General features: G+C 44.3%; 1 protein-coding gene across 1 annotated transcript in view; it reads left to right on the top strand.

Moving 5' to 3' along the window:
- The first annotated feature begins 1,601 nt into the window (after window positions 1-1,601).
- Window positions 1,602-21,665, top strand: part of DPP4 (dipeptidyl peptidase 4) — a 77,830-nt gene continuing 57,766 nt past the window's right edge. Inside the window, exons 1-2 of the mRNA XM_048214178.2 lie at window positions 1,602-1,902; window positions 2,417-2,504. Of these exons, the coding sequence (XP_048070135.1) occupies window positions 1,897-1,902; window positions 2,417-2,504 (94 nt within the window). The 5' untranslated portion in view covers window positions 1,602-1,896. The remainder of the gene's footprint in view (window positions 1,903-2,416; window positions 2,505-21,665) is intronic.

The raw sequence follows: 21,665 nt of genomic DNA, 5'->3' as shown, positions 1-21,665 counted from the left end.
AGCTGCATTGCCTTCCCTACTGGAAGCTAATGTGACTTGCGGCTTCCCTCCCCCATTGCTTTGTGTACAAACCGGTGAGAGCAGAGGCAAACACTGAGCCCCCAACCTGGCCCCATTCCCTGTAGTCCTTCGATGGCTCTTTTCACAGCCCCAGCTCACAGGCTCCAGTAGCCCTACTGACTCACCTTCTGAGCAGCTGGGAAAAGGAGGAGTGGATGGATTCAAGATATACTTGTAAAGGCAGATTTGGGAGAAATTGATGGCCAAGTGACTATAGTAGGAGAATGGAGAAGAAAACCTGAGATGACTGAAGTTTTCAGTTTTTGTGAATGGTGAGCGGGAACACTTTGAATGAAGACACATGATCAGAGAAGGGCAGGGAGAAACTGACAAAGGAGGTGAAGAGTTCAGTTTGAGCCTCTGGAGGTGGGTGTGGGTAATATGTAGGTATCATGAGCAACCAGTGGTCGAGAGGGGAAACGATCCCTGAGTTTAGAAGCAAAGTCAGCACTTGAGATAAAGGATGAAAACTTGAATTTATTCATAACCATGTGTTAATGTACCACAGGACTTTGCATGTTTAATCTTTTATCTCTAACTATGGACACAGAGACTGCTTTTCAGCTGTAGTGAACCCGAGTTGAAGAGGCCTTTAGGGGGCTGGAAGTACTTATCCTCAAGAAAGGAAGCAAGCATAGAGAGAACTTAAAGGCAAATGTTTACCAGAGTATTTTATACTGAAAGTGCCAAATGCACAGACCTCATCTGTCTTGTCCCACTTCTCTCTCTCCAGCGACTAGAAGAGGGTCTGGCACCTTGCAGTCACTCAAATATTTGGGGAGTGGGCAGAATAAATGGGAATAAATGCCAAACTGGAGAGAAAGAAGGAAGGAAGGAAGGAAGGAAGGAAGGAAGGAAGGAAGGAAGGAAGCTACTGGGTAGGAAGGGAGGGAGGAAGGAAGGAACCCACAGGGCACAGTGGGGAGCTGCGGAAGGGAGAAGCCACATTTAATCTTTTTCTACTCTCTAAACTCTCTTTGCAAGACTGAAAGATGAGAAGCTATGTGACGTGATGGTTAAGAACATGGACTCTGAATTCAAGCTCCTAGCTGAGCGACTTGGACAAGTGACTTAACCTTTCTGTGCCTAGGCTTTCTCCCTATAAAATAAACACAATAAATGCTTAGAGCAGCTCCCGAGAAAAAGTAAGTTCCACGTAAGTATTATTGTTATTTTTGGCATCTTGATGAGAAGGTAAACCTGCGAGACAAGCTGGAAATGCCCTGCGGAGGGTGAATTCAGATACTTAGCCTTTAAGCACCATTCTCAAAGGAACAATCACCTTTTCTTTCCCTTTGCCTTCCAGAAGCTTTAAACACAACACTACTTCCCAACAGACTTTCACTAGCAAAAGACAGAGGCCTGGGTTTTAGTTGGGCTGCCGGCAGTGAGCCGTGAGTTAGTTTGCAGACCCCATGGGAGCCGAGCGCCAAGGTCCCTTTCCGCGAGGGCGGACCACCGCGTGCGCGCCGGGTGCCAGGCGCAGGCTCACCCCGGCTCGGCTCTCGCAACCCCGCCCGCGCGTCCCGGGGGCCCTGCGCCCTGCGCGCCCCGGCTGCCGCCCCGCGCCCGGCACACGGGGGAGGTGCCTCTCGGGCGCCCTCCGGCCGGGATGCCAGTGCCCGGCGCCCGGCGCGCCTTCGCCCGCAGCCTACCCGCGCGGCCTTTATACCGAGCGGGCTGGGCGCTCACTAATGTTTAACTCGGGGCAGAAACTTGGGAGCGCCGAGTGACTCTGAGGCCCCGAGCGGCGGAGCTGGACGCGCGTCTCTGCGGCTCGCCTGACTTCTGCCTGCGCTCCTGCTCCGAACACTCAGTTCCGGGCACAAGCCGACGATGAAGGTGAGTGAGGAGCGCCTTTCCCGAACCCCAGGGTCGAGTCGTAGGTGCTTCTTCACCAGACTCTCCCCCCAAATTGACCCCGAAGCTCGAGGAACGGGACCAGGAGCTCCCGTTCGGCGGAAGCTCCAGGGCCACCCTCTGACAGGTGAAGGGACGTCCCAGAGCCCCCGCCTGGTGCTCGGCCCCCCGGGGTTTCTGCTAGAACCCGGCGCCAAGCCTGGGAGGACGCAGAGAGCCCCCCCCCCCCATAAAAAGCACGCTCGAACCCTCACTTGGCTTCTGACGTGCAGGACACCGTGGAGAAGCAAACGCTAATGTGCTCAGATGCCACAAGTTCAAGGGCAACCGCTCTTGCTACCTCCGCACTCCTCTCAGCTCACTGTGCCCCTCTTCCGATGTTCGCCCATGGGCAAATCCCGCTGCCTAGGGTGCAGCGCGGGCCCCGACCCTCTCCCTGTACCAGACTGGGGCCAAAGGGCTCACTCTAACTGGACACGATCTGCCCTGCTTGCAGACGCCGTGGAAGGTGCTCCTGGGACTGCTGGGGCTTGCTGCGCTCGTCACCGTCATCACCGTGCCCGTGGTTCTGCTGAACAAAGGCAGTAAGTTTGAAACATTTGCGAAAGATAAGACAGCTGGAGACCAGGTCAGGTTCTATCTTACCACACTGCGGAGAACTAAGGATCTTGCTGGGGGCTTGGACCAGTGCACTAGGTTGTAGCTGAGGCTCCCCTGATGTTGTTGCTGCTTCTAGGGAATGGCTGGATGGCCTTGGTGGGGTCTCCAGTGTTCAGGCTGCAAGAGCCTTGCATCATAAATACATGCTTCCCAAAATCAAGGAGAAGTCTTAGGATTTCTTTTTATTAAATTCAAGTTTAAATGTTTAAATTTAATATGGTTTAAATTAAAAAGAAAAACTTTTGTAGTTGTGATCTTCAAAGGAAAAGATGTGGTGTTTAAAGGTTTCAAACTGTAGCAAGGATGGCGAAAAAGAAGGGAAAAAATAAGAGAAGGAAAAGCCCCAAAATACAGTTTTGAGAAAAGACTACATGGGGAACCCAGGTTCTTTTCCTTCTGGGGTGATGAAAATGCATTAATCAGAGAGTGAAGATGCAGAGAAATAACTAGTTGACCATTTATAGAAATATGTCATAGTAAATTGTAAAGCTGGTGTACATGGTAATAATCGGGGGTGGGTGGGACCAGTGATGTTTGGTGGATTCTTTCATTTAAAGCCGCCTTCATTTTTTTTAGCTTGCCTGACGCAGTTCAACTCTAGCTCGTACTATAAAACATTCCTGTAATGGGATACACATTATTGGATGCAAACAAGTGAGAACATCTAGTTTGGGTTTCTTCTGGCCTTACTTTCCTTTTAGTAAATATTTACTTTCGTTTCAGTATTACACATTCTAGTGAAGCATTCTCTCTGGATGGTCTAGTCAAGCAGGAAATGTGCAGACAGTGCTCACATACTGAGGGGTCTTCTCCAGATTTCAAGGTGACAGTTCAGAATTAGTTTGTGAAGCTGTCAAGAACTGTTCGCCTGGCAATTTCAGGGCCAGGGCAAAGGTGCCGAAGGTTAAGTACCTGAGTGTGCTGACCTATTGATAATGACTTTTAGTTAAGAAAGCAATGGTTACCACCATTTGAGACAATTCAGTGGCAGACATCAGTTCCCTTACATTTGACTTTGTGTTAAAATACAATGGTTGTCGTAAAGCGATACTTTGTATATTTAAACAACCACACACACAAAGCTTAGTTGAAAGAATGGGTCATCCAGGACGCCTTGGTGGCTCAGTTGGTTAAGTGTCTGCCTTCCACTCAGGTCGGGATCTCAGGGTCCTGCATTGGGCTCCTTGCCTAGTGGGAGTGTGCTTCTCCCTCTACCTCCCACCCCTGCTCGTGCTCTCTCTGTCTCACTCTCTCTCTCGAATAAATAAATAAAATTTGTTGTAAGACTGGGTCATCCATACAATCAATAAATAGTCACATGGCTGACATTATGTCCCAGGCACTGTGCTACTCGCTGCAAATACAAAGATTAAAATTTGTAAAGATCTCTGACCTCAAGAAGTTTATATCTACTGGGAGACAAATATGCAAAAAATCAAAGTAACCAGATAGTCCATTTGTCTCCAGAACATCACTAGCCACCACAGCGTCACTGGAAGGATGGGTATAAAACTGTAATTATCAGGACTTTCCTTAAGGAAAGTTGGAAGGAACACTGAACCTTGGTAAGCCACTGGAAATAGGCTGTGAAATGACCTTGGGGCTTGGGTCATGCGACTGCCTTCTAGGGGGTCTGGTCAAGTTAACTACAGGGAATTTTGCTTCGCCAGGTCGGCCACACACACTGGGGAGGAGCAGTCTTGCCGTTTCCTTTAAACCACACCAAGTCTCTTTCCCAAATGAAATTTGGACAAATATTTCAAGAACATTCTTTGGATAGGGACTTCTCCAGAGATTCATGTGTCTCCATCTAAGCATTATGATTTGATAAAATACTTTAGAGAGGCTTGAGCAAACTTCCGTGTGAATTAGGAGGATTACTTCTGGAAATGTCAGGGAAGTCTTCTCACGAGAAGTGTCTTCTGTGGGGATGCTCGAATAGTTGTTATCAGTGTCTGGAGATAAGGTTTTCCAGAAAATGTAAACTCCTTATGAGTCACAGAGACATAAGATCACGTCCTCTAATTGGATTATAAAAGGACTCCCAGTGGAAGAGCAGGGCGGGCAGCAGCAAATGGAGTTGATTTTAACCTGCAGATGATGAGAACTACTGGAGAATTTTGCACATGCCCAGACTGTTGGGCATGACAGTGGGAATGTGGGTTGAGTGGGGCAAGGCTAGAGGGGCAACAGGGAGGTGTCCCAGAAGGCTGATGGGGCAGAGCAGAATTTGGAGGCTATCAAGCTACTCAGAAATGTGAACAATTAGACTTCAGTAATTGATTAAACATAAAAGGAAGGGGAGGGTGGGTACGTGGTTTCATTGTGTGCCTTACTTACACTTAGGAAATAACACCCAAGTTATTTCTCTTCTCATATTTCTTAATTGGTATGTGTGTATATATATATTTCAGGAGAAAAGAGAAATCATCTAGTTTCAACTGCTGCTTTATGGTAGATGAAAGCTCAGGAATGTGGCATTTTTACTAAATCAACAATCTCATTCCTGGGCTGTGCCACAATGAAGGATAGCATTCGCACAAAGAATCCAGAGTCACCACCCAGAAATGTTCTCCATAGTGTCAATCTAGGTTTAGAGTAAAAGATATAAATAAATAAATAAATAAATAAATAAAGTACTAGAAGGGAAAAGAGGATAGGAGGTAGGAGAGAGGAAAGATGAATGGAAAGAAAAGGAAGGAAGAAAAGAAGGGAAGGGGAGGGACGAAGATTTTGATAGAAAAACAAAGTCCTAGATCATGTGGAAAGCTAAGAAATAAACAGCCAAAAGGAAGGAGGAAGAAATGAGCAAACCAAGTACATCTCCCAAGAGGTTGGTTTAAGAGAAGGTTAAGTGTTTCCATATGAAATACTGGCTTTAGCAGAACTAAACACACCCAGAAGAGAGAGAGAGAGAGAGAGAGAGAGAGAGAGAGAGACAGAGAGGAATGAGCTTAATACTACTGTATTTTTTTTTTTTTTTGGAATATAAACTCCCTGAGGTCAGGAATTATGCATTTCGTCCAGCAAAATTAAAAGTTCATCTTCTTCTGTGTGTATTATAAAAGATTGTATTTTTGTTTTAAACACTTCAGATATCCTATTATAGAAGGATTTTACATTTAAACATGCAGTTTCCCAGAGTCATTACTCTTAATGAAAGTATAGAAATCTTCATGGCTTAGTGGTAATAAAACCTCTGACTCAATATTTGTGATCCCGTTACTTCCCCTTTCACATTATATTATGAAGTATTTGTCAAATAGTTTTATTATTGAGTGGTTATTTGTCAAATCGTTTTATTATGGAGTTTTATTATGGGATAGAAACATATCTGTTCTTCTTTTGTTCTTTTCACTGCTTTTGCAGTAAATTTCCTCAATATCTTCTTTGAGTGCATAGGAAGTTTGACTGCTCACCCATCCATCAGTAATAAAAGGAAACCCAAATGTGAAGGGGACAGGAATAATCAGAGAAAGAAAAGATAACATCTATGAAGTTTGCCCGAGGAAGTCCAGGATCTATTCCAGGTTTAAAAGCCCTTAAATGAGACTGAACGAAAGCTTTGTATATTTCGGAGGACAATTTCTAAACAGCGAGCCCCGTAAAAGCTCGAGTTGACCTCAGCCAGTTCAGCCAACTATGGTCAACCTTTGTCAAGTGCTCATGAGGTCAGTGGGTTGGTCTTTTTCAGGTCAGCTCTTGCGGTTCCTTAGCCACAGTATGTACCTTAAATTTCTCTCTTAGAGATTTTGCCTCTCACCCCAAAAGGGATCAGAGAGGAAGAGGGAAGACTGTTTGCCCAGTTGATGGATAGAGAAAGACAATGTAAAATGACTGACTGAAGCTGGATCAGTGTACTTAACAAAGTGCTGATCCCGTGGGAAATGTGGCTGTAAACACATGCAGGACCACCTCGCTTACGGAAGAGAAGGCATGCGGACATGTGATAATAGTTAACATGCGTTCACTCTGTGCCAGGTATGAGGCTGAGAGCTTTCAACGTACTTCTCATTTGATCCTTAAGACAACCCTTTGAGAGAGGTTCCATTATCATCTCCATTTTTACAGAAATGTAAATTTTACTTTGAGAGGGTACTTTAATTATTTATTACTGCATAATGAATTACACGAACACTTAAAATGACAAACATTTGTTATCTCACATTCTCTGTGGGTCAGGAATTTGGTGGTGGCTTAGCTGGGAGGTTCTAGCTCCAGGTCTCTCATCAGGTTTTAATCAAGATGTCATCTGAAAGCTTGACTGGGGCTGGTGGATCCACTTCCAAGCTCCGTCACATGGCTGTTAGCTAGACATCTCGGTTCCCCACCATGTGGGCCTTTCTATGGGGTGCAATGAAGGATCCAAGAGAGCAACCAAACAGGAAGCCACAGAGCCTCTGTTGTGACCTAGCTTCAGAAGCGATACGCTGCCACTTCTGCTGTATTCTGTTGCTCACCCAAGCCAGCCCTGACACAATGTGAGAGGGCATGACACAAGGGCGTGAGCACTAGCAGTGGAGATCACCGGGGGTCATCATAGAAGCTAGTTACTGAAGAAGCTAAGGAACTTGCTCCAAGCTCCACAGAGTTGCGATTCACACTCAGACAGTGTGACTCTAGAGCTGGTGCTCTTAAACTCCAAATCATTCTGCTGGGTTTGATCAAGTATAAATTCATGTAGCCTTATTAGCATAAAGTTACAATTTCCCTATATTATAATTTCATGGCTGCTAATCCCTGGATGCCAACTGTTCTGAAGAAGAGTACCCGCTGGGGATGCCTGGGTGGCTCAGTCAGTTAAGCGTGGGCCTTTGGCTCAGGTCATGATCCCAGGGTCCTGGGATCGAGTCCCGCATTGGGCTCGGTGCTTGGCACAGAGCCTGCTTAAAGAAAAAAAAGAAAAGAAAAGTACCTGCTGCTTTTGCCTCCATTCCTATATAAGACAGGCAGTGACCTCCAGCTCAGGGCTGACATCCCGCCCTTTGGATTGGTCTTATGACCTGTTTTTCATAGGTAGTAAATCCAGATTTGCTCCTTGCACTCAATTACACCTACTTGGTTTCTGATGCATGTTATATTATTTTATTTGATCTTCACGGAACAATCCATTAAGATATTAATATCTTGACTTGTTATACTGAAGAAACTGAGGCATCAAGTTTAGGGCTTTGAGAGTAAGTCCTAGAACTGGGGAATCCAAGCCTTTTGACTTTGAGCCTTTCCGGAGTCTGCTGATTTGCATCCATAGCTGTTTTAAAGAAATGCTTCGGTGGAAATTTTTGTAAGTGAATGATTAATCAGGGCTTTATGGTTTGACGCTAACCCTTTCATTGTTGTAAATCAATTATCTTGTAAATATTTTTACCTTTAGTGTTCATAGCTCCATTATGACCTCCAAAGGAGGGTGTGTCTCTCAATCTGAGAGTAAACTAAAACTACAAAATCAAAACTTCTGAGTTAGCTGTTTTATTTTTGCCAAGTACTGTATTTTCAGCTTTGTATTTTACTTCAAAATCATAACTTCCTAGGAAGTTTTTTAAACTTAATGATAAACCATTGGCTTTAGTTACCCGTATACATTTATGTGCACATTTCTTCATTATTTGGGTCACTGGGGAAACAAATAGACTCATGAGCTTGGAACACATATTTCAGCATCTCAGGCCCAAGAAGCTTGGTAATTCCATTCAGAGCCCAAGCCAGTAGGGACTTTGTTCCTGGCACCCTAAGGTCTACAGTGGCTCAGGCTGTATAATGCAGGAAGAGGGAGCAGGAGGGGTATCAAATGGGGACTACCACTTACCTCTTCCCCGACTTCACACGGGGTCCTCCAGAACTGGTTGGGTGGTTCCAGTGGCCTTAACGCCATCTCTGTGGAGCTGAGACCTTTTCCTCTTATTTTCCTCAGTTTTTTTTTTTTAAAGCCTGACCTGCTCAAGCTCAGGTCCACGAGTTTCATGGTGTCTCTATTCCCCTGTTATTTTCCTTTTTTCTTTTATTTTGGCAGGAAACTTGTACTATAAGACTTAACAGCTCTTCAGAGCTGAGGTCCCATGCTGGCCAGAGTCAGGATTTGCGAACTCACCAACATGTATGGAACACTCACTGCATGTCAGGGGTTATTGTGGGTCTAGGGGAGCTGGCCCTAAACAGCAGAGAGGAGGCACCTGCTCCCGTAGCCCTTGGCCGTCCGTGAGGCAGGCAGGGGGGAGGCAAGCACACGAGTCATTTCAGACAAGAAGAGCGTTAGGACAAAAATTAAGTGTGATAGAGAAGGCAGAGGGAGATGGAAAGGAGTTTCTTTTTATTCCAAACATGAATGTAAATGATTTTAATTCCATTTTTAAAAAAATGTCCCTGACTCCTTCATACATAATAGAGGAAGGAGGGTGGGGGGCATTTGTGAGAGATGATGGCAGGTTGGACAGGGTGGTAGTATTGGAGATGTAAAACGAAAAAAAAAAAGAGAGAAAGAGAGAGAAAACGGGATGTACTTTGGACGCAAACAGTGTGAGGTGGAGAGCGAAGAAATGAAGAGTGAGGGAAGGAGAAGAGATAAGGATGACTCCTTGAACAGCTGTCTGCATAGTCCAAGTGGAGAACTTTCTCATGTTCTCAGGGCTCTGTCTGTCCCACGAGAGCTAATCGACAGTGGTTCCTCTGAACTAATTCCTTTGTCCTGCTGAGTCTGCTTCAGGGAGCAGGAGGCAGGACTCAGGGAGGCGTTCTCCATTGTGCACCTAGCTCATAACTGTCGACAGATGGTCATCTCACTTCAGCAAATATTTATGGAATATTTTCTACATGCCAGGTGCTTTGTTACCCACGAGAAATATAAAAATAATAGATACTGCCCTTATCCTCAAACAGTTCCCAATATTAAAGGAAACATAAACATTAACTGTAGTAAAAAGGGCTAAGTATCCTTCTGGTAAATGATCAAAGTACTATGGAAGCACTAACGGGCAGCGATAAATGCTGTCCAGGGAAGTCTGTACAGAAACCAACCAGGCATAAAGGGTTAATAATTAATGAGCCCGAATACAATCCTTCCAGTCCTGGAGTCACCAGACTGCCTCCCAGGCATACAGTTCACCTCCACGTATTGTCCTCAACAATTATGGCCCCTGGTTCTGTAGGAGGACTGTGTCAAACAGAATGTTTCTGGCTGCAAGTAACAGAGTACCTGACCAAAAGTTGTTTAAACTATGAAGTGTTACAGGGACGCCTGCGTGGCTCCGTCAGTTAAGCATCTGCCTTCAGCTCAGGTCATGAGTCCAGGGTCCAGCTGGCTCCCTGCTCAGTGAGGAGTCTGCTTCTCCCACTCCATCTTCTCCCCTTGTCCCCCACCCCCACCCATTCTGGCTCTCTCTCAAATAAATAAAATATTTTTAAAAAAATGTAAACTAGAGAGTGTTACTATTGTCCTATTATTAGCATCTTACATAACTGGACGTGTAGAAGTGAGGCAGTTCTAGAGTTTGCTGACGCAGTGGTCCAACAACAACCTCAAAAGCCTGGCACCTTTCTGTCTTTTCAGCTGCTCCCCTCCTCCGACTGTCAGCCTGTGTCTCAAGCCTGTCCTCTCAGGTCGAGCATGATTGCCACAGAAGCACATCATTTGCTCACACAGCTCCTTCGCAAGGCAGAAGATGGTGCTGTTCCTCATTCGTAGTCTGTTCTCTCAGGGAGGGAAAGCTTTTCCAGAAGGCTCTTGGCCCAAGGCAGACTTTCCCTCACATCTCATTGGCCAGATTTGTGTCACTCGTCCATTCTAATCTGATCACTCGCAAGGGTAATGAATGTTGGGTTCTGGATTTTCCTTTGAATTAGATTAATCAAGACTCACCTTTCTGGGACAAGGAGGAAACTCCTTCCTTAACACATGGAAGGGGAAGGGGAATTACCTAAGTTGAATTGGGAATTCCAAAAGAAAGAAATGGGGGGGGGGGGCGGTCTATGTAGGCATACCATGTATTTTAATGATTTAATTTGCTAACAAAAGAAAATAGATGGCAAACCGGCTCTGATCTCTGAAGAACCTAGTCATGTAACGCTCCTTCCCCCCTTCTCCCTTGCTTTCCTAACCACCTGAGGTTTTGCAGAGCAGGGTGTTCGATGCTGTGTTTTTTATCTGAAAGGCATTTTGGGCCCAGTACCTGTTTTGGCTTGGCATCTAACATGATTGAGAATGGGGAGGAATTGAATTTGAAATGTTTAAGATACAAATCTGAGACAGTAGAGCGGGTCAGACACATCTGAGGGGAATTACTCTCAATTTTTAAATTAAAAACCCATATAAATTGTCATATTTTATCCAATCAACAGTGCAAAAATGTAGGAGAAACAGTCAATAGAAAACAAAAAGAGCAAAATTTTCAAATAATGATAAACATTAGACCTGCAAAAGTTGACCCTGGAAGGTAGGATTTGAAATAACTAATGACCATAAAAACAGAAGATAATCAGTAAATAAAAGCAAACAAAAAAACTTCATGGTATCTGGATTTGATACCAGATTTGACTCAAATCTTTGTTGCTAAATCTCCGGGAGGAAAAATTAATCTACATGGTAATGATTTTCTGAAGATGAAAGTGGTTTGACTGTACTGAAAAGAAAATCTAGAACGCAGTGTCAGTGGCTTCTTGTAAGGCCTGGCAGTCCCACGCTCCCCACCTGCTCCCTTACTCACGCTGCTGGAGGACTCTGTCATGTGTCTCCCTTCCCCAAGGCCCCAGCATCCCCTCTCCAGTCTCATTTTCAGCTGACAACCTGGCCTCCTATTTTAATGAGAAAACAGAGGCCCTCAGAAGAGACTATCCTCCGTTCCTACCAGCCCCTCTGAGCACTCACCTGCATCGGCCCCTCCCAGGGCTCTAGGTGAACTTTTTTGGCACCTGCTGGAGGCCAGATCCTCCTTTGGACACTAATTCCACACCTTTTGCTTTGCATAGAAATAGGGCTCCAGCTATTTCTCCTGCCCTCTGCATCATTATTTTCTCTTCTCTATCTAATTGTGCTGTAACCTCTCAGGAAAGAAAAGGAAAGGAGACGAGAGGAAAGGAGGGGAGAGGGGAGGGGAGGGGATCTTGTGGATCCCACATCCCTACCAACCTCCCAGTTCCTTTCCCTGCTCTCTTTACCACAAACTCCTCAAAGAGCTTTGTCTTATCTCTGTCTACAGTTCCCCTCCCATCCTCTCTTAAACCCACTGGAATAAGGCTTACCCCCACCCCGCCACTGAAACAGCTCAGTTCACCTCAAGGTCCCTAACCTCTGTGCTGCGAAATCCGAAGCCCAGTTCTCCATCTCTGTCTCACTGTCCTGCTAGTTGATCTTTCTTCTTTTCCCCCTCCCTCTGGGTTTCTGTCTTTTCCTGGTGTTCCTTCTACCTCACCGCATGTCCTCTCCATTCTCCTTAGAAGTTTCTCTTCATGTCTGACTTCTAACCTTGAACCCACCAGGGCTCCATCCTGGAGCTTCTTCCTTCCTTCCACTGGGCGATCTCATGCACTCCCATGGCCTTAAACACTATCTATAACCTGACAATGTCCCAACCGTCCGACCAGACCTCCTTCCGAAACTCTACATGCATGTATGAGCAAACATCTCCATTTTGATGTTACTGGCATCTCAGAGCAACATCTCGCCAAAGTCCTGCCAAACCTATTCCTCCCTTAGTGCACCTTGTCTCAGCCCAGAGCAATTCCATTTCTCTAGTCTCTGAGCCCAAGATCCATGCAGCTCTTCTCAACTCCACAGACTCATTTATACTCAACATCCAGGTGGTCAGCAAAGTCCCATCACTTCTACTTTCACATTCTTTCAAAATTTGACCATATCTCACCACTTCCACTGCTACCCCCCAGTCCCAGATGCCCATCACCTTTCACCTGAATTCTTGAAAAAAATCTTCCTATTTCTTTTTTTTTTAAGATTTTTTATTTATTTATTTGACAGAGAGAGAGAGACAGCCAGCGAGAGAGGGAACACAAGCAGGGGGAGTGGGAGAGGAAGAAGCAGGCTCTCGGTGGAGCAGGGAACGCAGGAGCCCAATGCGGGGCTTTACCCCAGGAACCTGGGATCAGGCCCTGAGCCGAAGGCAGACGCTTAACAACTGAGCCACCCAGGTGCCCCTTCCTATTTCTTTAACTTTTCTACAGTGCATTCTCATCACAACAGGCAAGGTGACCAAGGGAATAAGAATTCTAAAATGACTCCCCAGGGACACCTGGGTGGTTCAGTTGATTAAGTGGTTAAGCATCTCACTTCAGCTCAGGTCATGATCTCAGGGCCTGGGATCAAGCCCCACACTGGACTTCACAGGGAGTCTGCTTGTCCCTCTCCCTCTGCCCCTCCCCTGCTCATGCTCGTGCTCTCTCGCTCTCTCTCTCTCTCAAATAAATAAAGAAAATCTTTAAAATAAAATAAGACAAAACAAAATAAAATGATTCCCCAAATTTCCTCCCTTCCCCGGCGTACAATCTCTGAGATTGTGAATATGCTGGATTTCATTCTGATGGTTAGGTTGCATTCTGCGGCACAGTCCACTTCGAGAAAGGGAGATTACCTTTCAGGTGGGCTTGATCTGATCACATGAGCCCTTCAAAACAACAACAACAAAAAAGCAGGGTTTTTATGGCTGCTCACAGAAGAGGTAGTCAGAGATTTGAGGCACAAAAAAGATTTTTTCACACCGTTGCTGATTTGGAGGGGCCCACATGACAAGGGATGTGAGAGGCCCTCGGAAGTGAGAGCCGTCCTTGGCTGGTAGCCAGCAAGGAAGCAGTGACATCACTCCTACAACGGTGCAAAACTGAATTCTGCCAACAACCAGCATGAGCTGGGAAGCAACTTCCACCCCTACCACACCCTCCCCACCCCCACCCCCACCCCCACCCCCAGAGCCTCGGAATGAGGGTGAGGGCTCAGCCTAGCCAATGCCTGGATGTCTGCCTTGTGAGACCCTGGGCAGGGAATCCAGCCTTGCAGGGCTGGAATTCCCACCCACAGAACCCTGAGCTAATGTGAGGGGTTGTATTAAACCACGGTGCTTGTGTCATTTGTTAGGTAGTAACAGAAAACTTATACAGTGACCATTTTGAAACAGAGGTCTGATCACATTCTTCTCTGCTCAGAAGCATTCGATGACTCCCCATCTTTCAGACTGAACACCACAATCCTCACAATGGCCCACAAGACCCGTGTGACCTGAGCCTCACTGCCCCTCTGAGCTCCTCCCCTGCTCCCTCCTCTTCATCACTCACCTGTCCTGCCTCAGAGGTTTTATACCTGCACATCTTTTTGCCAAGCTTCCTCTTCCCTGGGACTGTCGTTGCTTACCCCCTTACCTCCTTCAGGTGTCTGCTAAAATACCTCCTTATCCTTGGGGTCTCCCCTCACCGAATTACCGAACACAGCACTCTCCCCAAACCTGACACTCCTTTTCCCCTTCCCGACTTTATTTTCTCCATGGCCCCTATGGCTACCTAACATATGGCATTACGTACTTGCTGTTCGTTCCTCTGTCTCCCCCCATTTGAATGTAAGCTTCCTGGGAGTAAAGTTTTTCCTGTTTTTTTCCTGTTTTATGTCTCTAGGGCCCAAGAATATTTTTTGATTAACATCTTAATTTTGCTCTAATTCTGATTAAAACACTTATATTCATAAATATGGAGTCAAGTCAGCCATGTGTAAAGTACTTCCCTTTGTAGAGGACCTCCTGTGTCTAGAGCACAGTGCTGGCAGCGGCCTGATGAGGACAAAATAACTCAGCCTTCCAGCTAACTTACAATTAGCTTAGTTAAGATTGTTCAGATTAAGTATTCAAATGATCTAAAATTACTTGATTAATAGGCCAAATATACAGTACAGAAAATAAACCCTGAAGAAGGAGAAATGGGTGTGGTGTAAGTAGTGAGGGGTAGACCCAGAGACATGAAGGAGGGACAGTGAGAAGGGGAAGACCACAGGTGTGGACTGGTGATTTGAGACATTGGCTGATAAACACAGGCAGAGAAATGAGGTGATGGCAGCACAGTCAGGTAAATATTTTTTTCTGATAGCTACTCCCTGGGTGTGCTTAAGGACAGGGCAGAAGTGGGCAGTGAGAAGACACTGGAAGCTGAGGGAGGAGAAATGAAAACATGCCCCTAGGATAAAGAAGACAAAGGGTGGAGGCACAGGTTGGGCCTGCTTCTTCCTCCAAGTGCTGAGGAAAGGGTGGAGGAAATGGTGGGAAGCATGGTGGGGGAGAAGCCCCTTAGGGTGGCTTTCGCTATAAAGGAAGAATCATCCTATCGTTTTTGGATGACTTCATACTCTTGTGAAAATGGGAACTGCAGGGCCTGAGTTATTCAGGATTGTGTTATGTTTTAAATCTAGGAAGCATGAAAAGAAAGGAAGAAAAGAAACTTGTTAAGTTCCTACTTTCATGACTCCTTCTTAGGAGTTCAGGGAAAAGATGATGAGTTTCTGGAAGCACCATGGAAGAGAGAATGAGGATGGTAAAACCGCCTTTCTGGGAAGTCACAAAGTTGCCTTTTATTTATTTATTTTTTTTAGATTTATTTATTAATTTTAGAGGGCTGGGGGAGGATAAAGGGAGAGGGGCAGAGAATCCTCAAGCAGACTTCCTGCCGAGTGTGGAACCCAATGCAGGCTCGATCCCAGGACCCTGAGATCATCCCCCGAGGCTAAATCAGGAGTCAGATGCTTAGCCAACTGAGCTCCCCAGGGCGCCCCACAATGTTGGCATTTTTAATAACAGTCTGGAGAGAAAATTCTGGGGTTTTCTAAAAAAACTGGTACCCCTTTGGTTTTGCAGCACTAGGACAAATTATGGTCTGATGCAGCCTACGAGCTCTGCAAGTCCAAATGATATTACCAACCTATCGGTCTGGATTCATGGCAGACATTGAATTTGAACACTTCCATGATGTCTGATGTAGCCATAGCAATTCACAAAAGCTGCCAGCATAGCATCTACGATGTGTACCCCCCCCCCTCGCAAATACTCAGGTTGTTTAAAAGAGTGGTTATAAGCACAGGTTTCAGAGCCAGGTTGCTTACTGCAAGTGTAGCTTCGGCACTTGGCAGTCCCGGGACCTGAGTCCACTCACTCTCTATGCCTGTCTGCACCTCAGTTTCTTTACCTATAAAATTGCGATGAGAATAACTTATTAAGTGTACAATGCCTGGAACAGCCCAGCACACTGCAATAACTCTATATTTGTAGTTATGATTCTTTATGTATTTTTAACTTTTTTATTCTTTTAACAGTCCCAGAGGCAGGTACTATAAAAACACTTGTCTCACACTCTTGAAAGCTTTGCTTGGAGAATTCTGGGAAGGGCAATTTTTGTGGCAGTTTTGTTTCCTGTTGATCATCTTTCCTTGTATCCTGGAAGTCAAACACTTAGCAGAGAGTAGCCTTGTTAATTATGCTTATAAATCTTTCTGGAAAGTTCTTCAGTGATTCAGTACTAGGGCTTTCAGCATCACCAAATGCTGATGTCCTCTAATCAGTTTTCTTTCTAACGCAAACTAATCATTCTTAGCTTGCATGGTAACACCTTTGCTTGATGTCTCACTATAACTACTTTTGAGTATTTTTCAAGAGGAAACAGCCTTTTGCTAAAATGGCTGAATGTTTCATGGGCCTGTGGGTTATTTATTCACATAGTTCATGTTTCTACCTTTCAGCTGTTTCTCGTCATCTGGGATTACACAGGTTTAATGTCAGTCAGTGTCATGGGGCATAAAAGCCTTATAAATATGAATGTCGGCCATTATCGTACCAGTCTTATTTATTCCCAGGAGAGTCCTAACAAGGGGAGAGGAAGTGACTATAATGAGAATGAATGAATGAATGAATGAATGAATGAATGAATGAATCACTTTTCATTTCAAAGAGGAATAAAGCAGCCCTGATGCCCTTTTTGGTGCAGGCTTCCTGTGCGGGCTACACTTCCGACTCATTCCTGAGGTCAGGGCAGAGTGAGTAGGGCAATCTAAACTGGGTTTGGATCAGGAAGTCCCTCTGGCCTTGCACTTCTTTGCCAGCCGCTGTAGTTATCTTCATCTTGACCTGAATCTTGAGGCATGAATATTCTGCCCTTTCACTTTTCTGCATATATATTGGAGTCTTATGCTGATATTCTTATTGTTTCAAGGCAATTAGAGTTTCAACCTCAATCTTTCAAAACCAATCTTGGGAGCGGTTGTGTTTTTGTTGTGCTTTGTTTGTTGTTACTGTTGCTGTTGCTTACAACTGAGGAATGTCTACACAGTGTCGTCAAAGAAAAGCTAGGTCTGGCCACTTGTTTTTCAAAGTAAAGTTTTATTGGAACACGGCCACGTCCCTTCAATTACATGTTGTCTGTGGCTGCTTTCAAGCTACAGCAGACTGGAGTAGTTGCAGCAAAGATGCATGACCAACAAAACCTGAAACGTTTAGAGTCTGGCCCCTTAAGAAGAGGTTGTCAAACCCATCTGGATATTGGATGCTTTCGAGCCTAAAAAGACCTTATTTTATAGGCAAAACATGTAAGTCTTTGTATTGTTAAAGTATAGTGGCGTAACAAATACAGAAATCACACTCGGTGTTTCAGAAGAGGGATTTACTCTAAAAATTGGTTGCACAGATTAAAGAGCAAAAGACAAATTCCGAAGTAACCCAGAGACAGAAGCTGCAGGAATGGCTTACCTTTAGGGGTTGGGAACAAAGAGGAAGAAGGAGGACACAGAAGATCTGGGCTCAAAACTCTGAGGGGTCTGAGGCACCCAGCTACTTCTGCCACCACTGGGAGGCATAAGGAGGCAGGCTTGGGCATTCCAAAGGAGGTAGAGGCTGGGCCAGGTGCTACTTCTGGGCACACACTGATGGGATCGACAGGAGAAAGAAAGTTCTTCCTCCTCTCCAACTGGCCAATCCTTTAACCAGACCCATCTGACCAGTGCACAGCTCTTCCTACTACCACTGCCACCCAGAGTTCACAATGCTGGTATTTGGAACCATGTTCCTCTTTGTGTTCCTGTGTTAGTGTTATCTGGCTTTTATTTTTTCATTCAACAAATACTTAGGGACTATCTTTATGTGTTGAGCACTGTTCTAGGCTGTGGTGATATAATTTATAGTAAAAGAAACCAAACACAACAAAATCAGTGCCTCTATGGAGTTTACATTCAATCAAAGGAGGCAAACAGTAAAGATAAAATGTAAGATATATGGTATGATAGATGGTATCACTATTAAGGGGGAAAAAAATAAAGCAAAAAGAGCAATAGAGAATGCCATGAGGGGAATCGGTACTTAATTAAAGACCTGGAGGAGGTAAGGAAAAGCAAGCCTTGGGCATATTCGAGGTCAAGAACATTCCAGGAGGAGAGTACAGCAAATTCAAAGTCCCTGAGACTGCAATGGGTGGAGTGTGTCTAGTGAACAGCCAGGAGGCCATTGCGGATAGCGAGGAGTGATAAGAGGGGAGGAGGAGGTGAGGCTGGAGTCATGACAGACAGCCTCCCACTAAGTTGTTCCCTTTATCCCGAACTGCTGCTATTCCAGGATTTGTGCATTGTACCATTTGGTTGGCCTTTCAGAGCAGACTTTTGAAAATACAGTGATTCCATCTCTAACAAAAGTTTGGTCATCGGACACTCTGCTCTGACAAGGAAATGCACGGAGGATGCAGTCCCAAGTTCCCTAGGCTCCAGCTCCACGGTGACACATTTATCAGATGTCAATTGATGTACCTGGGATGTTTCTCTTCTCGAGCTGAATCTGGCGATTGTGATTATAGTCTAATGCCTCCTGTGTTAGTAATCAGAAAAACGTCACTCTTCACAAATCCTCTAAGTCCACCAAGTTCAGTGTTTTCCCTCCATGCTACGAACTGCTGATTCCCACTATGGGTGGGAGGGAGGGCATGAGACCTGTACAAGGGAGAAAATGCTGTTCCTTAGTACTTAGCAAATGATTAGGTTGTGGTTATCCTAGGTGTTTTCTCAATGTGTTGCTCTTATGCTGTCTTATTAGGGTTGTTTGGGATATGAACATAATGAAACTTATTATTTTAACCATTATTTTGTTGTGGGTAAAGTCTTAATCTCAGCATCACTGCTCAGTGCTTGAGGGGAGAGACTCCTTTATTCATGTTTGTATCCTGATTGCCTAGCACATGTTTGGTGTAAAACAATAATAAATAGTGTAACATATCTGGAGAGCTTCCTAAATTCTACGTCCTAAGCTAGGTATTTTACATCCATTATCCCACTTAACCATAGCAATTCCCCATGGGCTACAAAATGCTATATTCTGGTTTTATAGATTAAAAAGTTGAGGTTTTGAAAGAATAAGTAATTTTCCCAAGGCCTCAGCGCAAGAATTAGACCTAGGCTGAAATCCAGGCTCTCTGATTTCAAAGCCACCGGGGACCCAACACTTCATTGGTATTTGTTGGATCAGTTCAGATGGGTGGTAGCCTGCCTGCGTATGCTACTGGGTAATACAGGGTATGAACCGCCTTCCGGTCAATTTCTTCTTCTGCCTTCTTGACTTTGCTTCCTCTGTCCCTATGTCAAGGCTGCTATTTTGCTGTGGCAAATTCTGAAGCAACACTCGTTTCATTTCTTTAGCATCAATACAAAATGTTAACTGATTACCATATGGAACGCAAGAACTCTATAACCAGATAGCTTTTCCCTGTGTTTAACAACTTAATAAGTTTATGAGCCGTAAAGAGCACATTTCTTTTTAGTTGCATTTCATTAGCCACTTATTTACCAAAACAATTTATCTTTGTGAAGTAGAAATATTATATATCATAACCCAATACGTACAAAAAAGTTTCTTATTAATGTATACAAAATAATTCAAAATATTCTGTCATCGTAAAGTAACAAGTGGTCAAGGCAAGGTGATTCTGTGGAACTATACTACGTCGTTACTTGGATCTTGTCATTTTGGAAGTACTTTTATTCAGAAGTGAATTTGGTCCTACCACAAGAATGCACTGAGATACCATACACTTCGATGAGAATTTATGATTCGGTTGAATCATTTTAAATACTGTTATTCTCCCATTTTTGGCTGATAAAAATGACATTTTCGTATGGTCCAACCCAATAGCTGTTCTCACCAAAAAAGTGAAATCTAAAATTGTTAACCTTTTTTTTTTTATTTTGAAATTCAAGAAAACGTGAATCTAAGAGTTTCTATAAAAGCTGATGGGTAGCATATGATTAACCGCTTTACTTGGCTAGCACAATGCTTTGAACCGATAAGTCAAATGAACGACATGTCCCAGGCCCACCAGGAAAACCACACAAGCAGCCAAAGACCTTCATCTGTTGCTGCAGCAGTGCCCTGTCAGGGAGCAAGGAGACAGGGAAAAGAAACACGAGCGTGTCCTGTAAGTGTTTGACAGAATAGGTTGTAACTTGGCAACAAACTGGGAACTTGCTAAAGGTCAAAACCTGGACTTGGCACTCACGTTTTACAGAACTCGCTTATCTAGATGTTTCAAACAGATCTTCCAATGTGCGCTGCTTATCGAATGGCAAGGCAAAAAACAAGGAACATTTGTTGCTTGATTTGCTCCAATCCAGCAGCGCCGTTCTGGGACTGGGTAGCCAGGATGTGGAAAGGAGCTCACATTGTCATCTTTCAGTGGCTAAGAGAGCCTGACACAAACCAGAGGTGGCCCCGAGCCCTCACAGATGTCCTGGGCCATAGCAGAGTGTAGCAACAGTATCGATATCTGGGAAATCAGCAGATGGTTTAAAATCTTCCTGGGCCCATGATGAGCAAACATGGTAGGAGGCTAAACATGGTAGACATGATGGGTCTAGGAATGCTGCGGCCTGAGGAGAGAATGAGTTCAGCATTGTCTGAGACAGGGCAGAGGTTAAGTGCTCAGTGAGTCATGCGTCATGAATGTGAAGGGTGGCGCCCTGGGCAGCAGGTGACGTCTCAGGGAATTTTGCCTCAATGATTTTAATATTCCAGATTTAAGTGTCTTATCCTAAAAAACCCAGGCAAACACCCTTATATGTGATAGCATTTAAATGAGATAACACTGCACGTCATCTAAGTACTTGGTTAATTTTCTCCTTACAAAATCAAGAGGCAGTGAAAGATGTTCTAAGTTGATATGTCTGTTTTATTAGATATACACGTTTTAAGTTGTTCACAGAAACACCACAGACTGGGTGGCTTAAACAATGTTTATTTCTCACGGTTTTGGAGGCTGGGAAGTCTCAGGCACTGGCAGATTATGTGTCTGCTGTAGTGAGGGCCCGTGTCCTGTGTCCTTGCATGGAAGGGACAAGAGAACCTACTGGGCACTAGTTTATAAGGGTACTAGTTTCATTCATGAGTGCCCTACACCCATGACCTAATCACCTCCCAAAGCCTCATCTCCTAATACCATCGCATTATGGGTTAGAATTTCAACATTTAATTTTGGCAGACACAAACATTTAGTTCATTGCAATGTAAATGTGCGTGCGTGTAAATGTATAAATTGTTCTCCATCAATAGGTCTATCTAGACATCTATATCAGCAGGTAATATAGGCCTGTGAATGTCTATAACCATTTATACCTTGACTTGTACTAATTTTGGAATGTCTTTTGTGTCCATTTTAGACTAATAGCTCTTGATAGCAAGGTATATATCCTCAACAGTATTTTTCAAATAGTCCTTACTTTATAGCTATTTGATGTATCAAAGAACGATTGGATGAATACAAACAATTGAGGGTATTTAGTGAATAAATCTACAGATCTGTAGGGCTTCAAATATTTTGTATAGCACAAGGCTTTACTTCTTGTTTGAAAGTTGGCAAGTTCAAGGGCTGGTTTTGCCCATTTGTTCTATCTCTGCTAACTAATACAAATACCTTGCTAATTTGCCAGGGTGAAATGCAGGCCCACATTAAAAAAAAAAAACAAAAGAACAAAAAAAAAAAAACAGTTTTTTTAAAAAAAAAATCTTTAACTTATTTAGCAAACTAGGCTTAAACAAAATCAATAAATAAAGTATGACACTTTTATCTATTGAAACTGAAAGTTTTGTAGG

This window comes from Ursus arctos, unplaced genomic scaffold (genome assembly GCF_023065955.2).
Source record: "Ursus arctos isolate Adak ecotype North America unplaced genomic scaffold, UrsArc2.0 scaffold_1, whole genome shotgun sequence".
In the NCBI taxonomy this organism is placed as follows: Eukaryota; Metazoa; Chordata; class Mammalia; order Carnivora; family Ursidae; genus Ursus; species Ursus arctos.
Note: the sequence above shows the minus strand (reverse complement) of the source record. Positions and strands in the feature narration are given on the sequence as shown.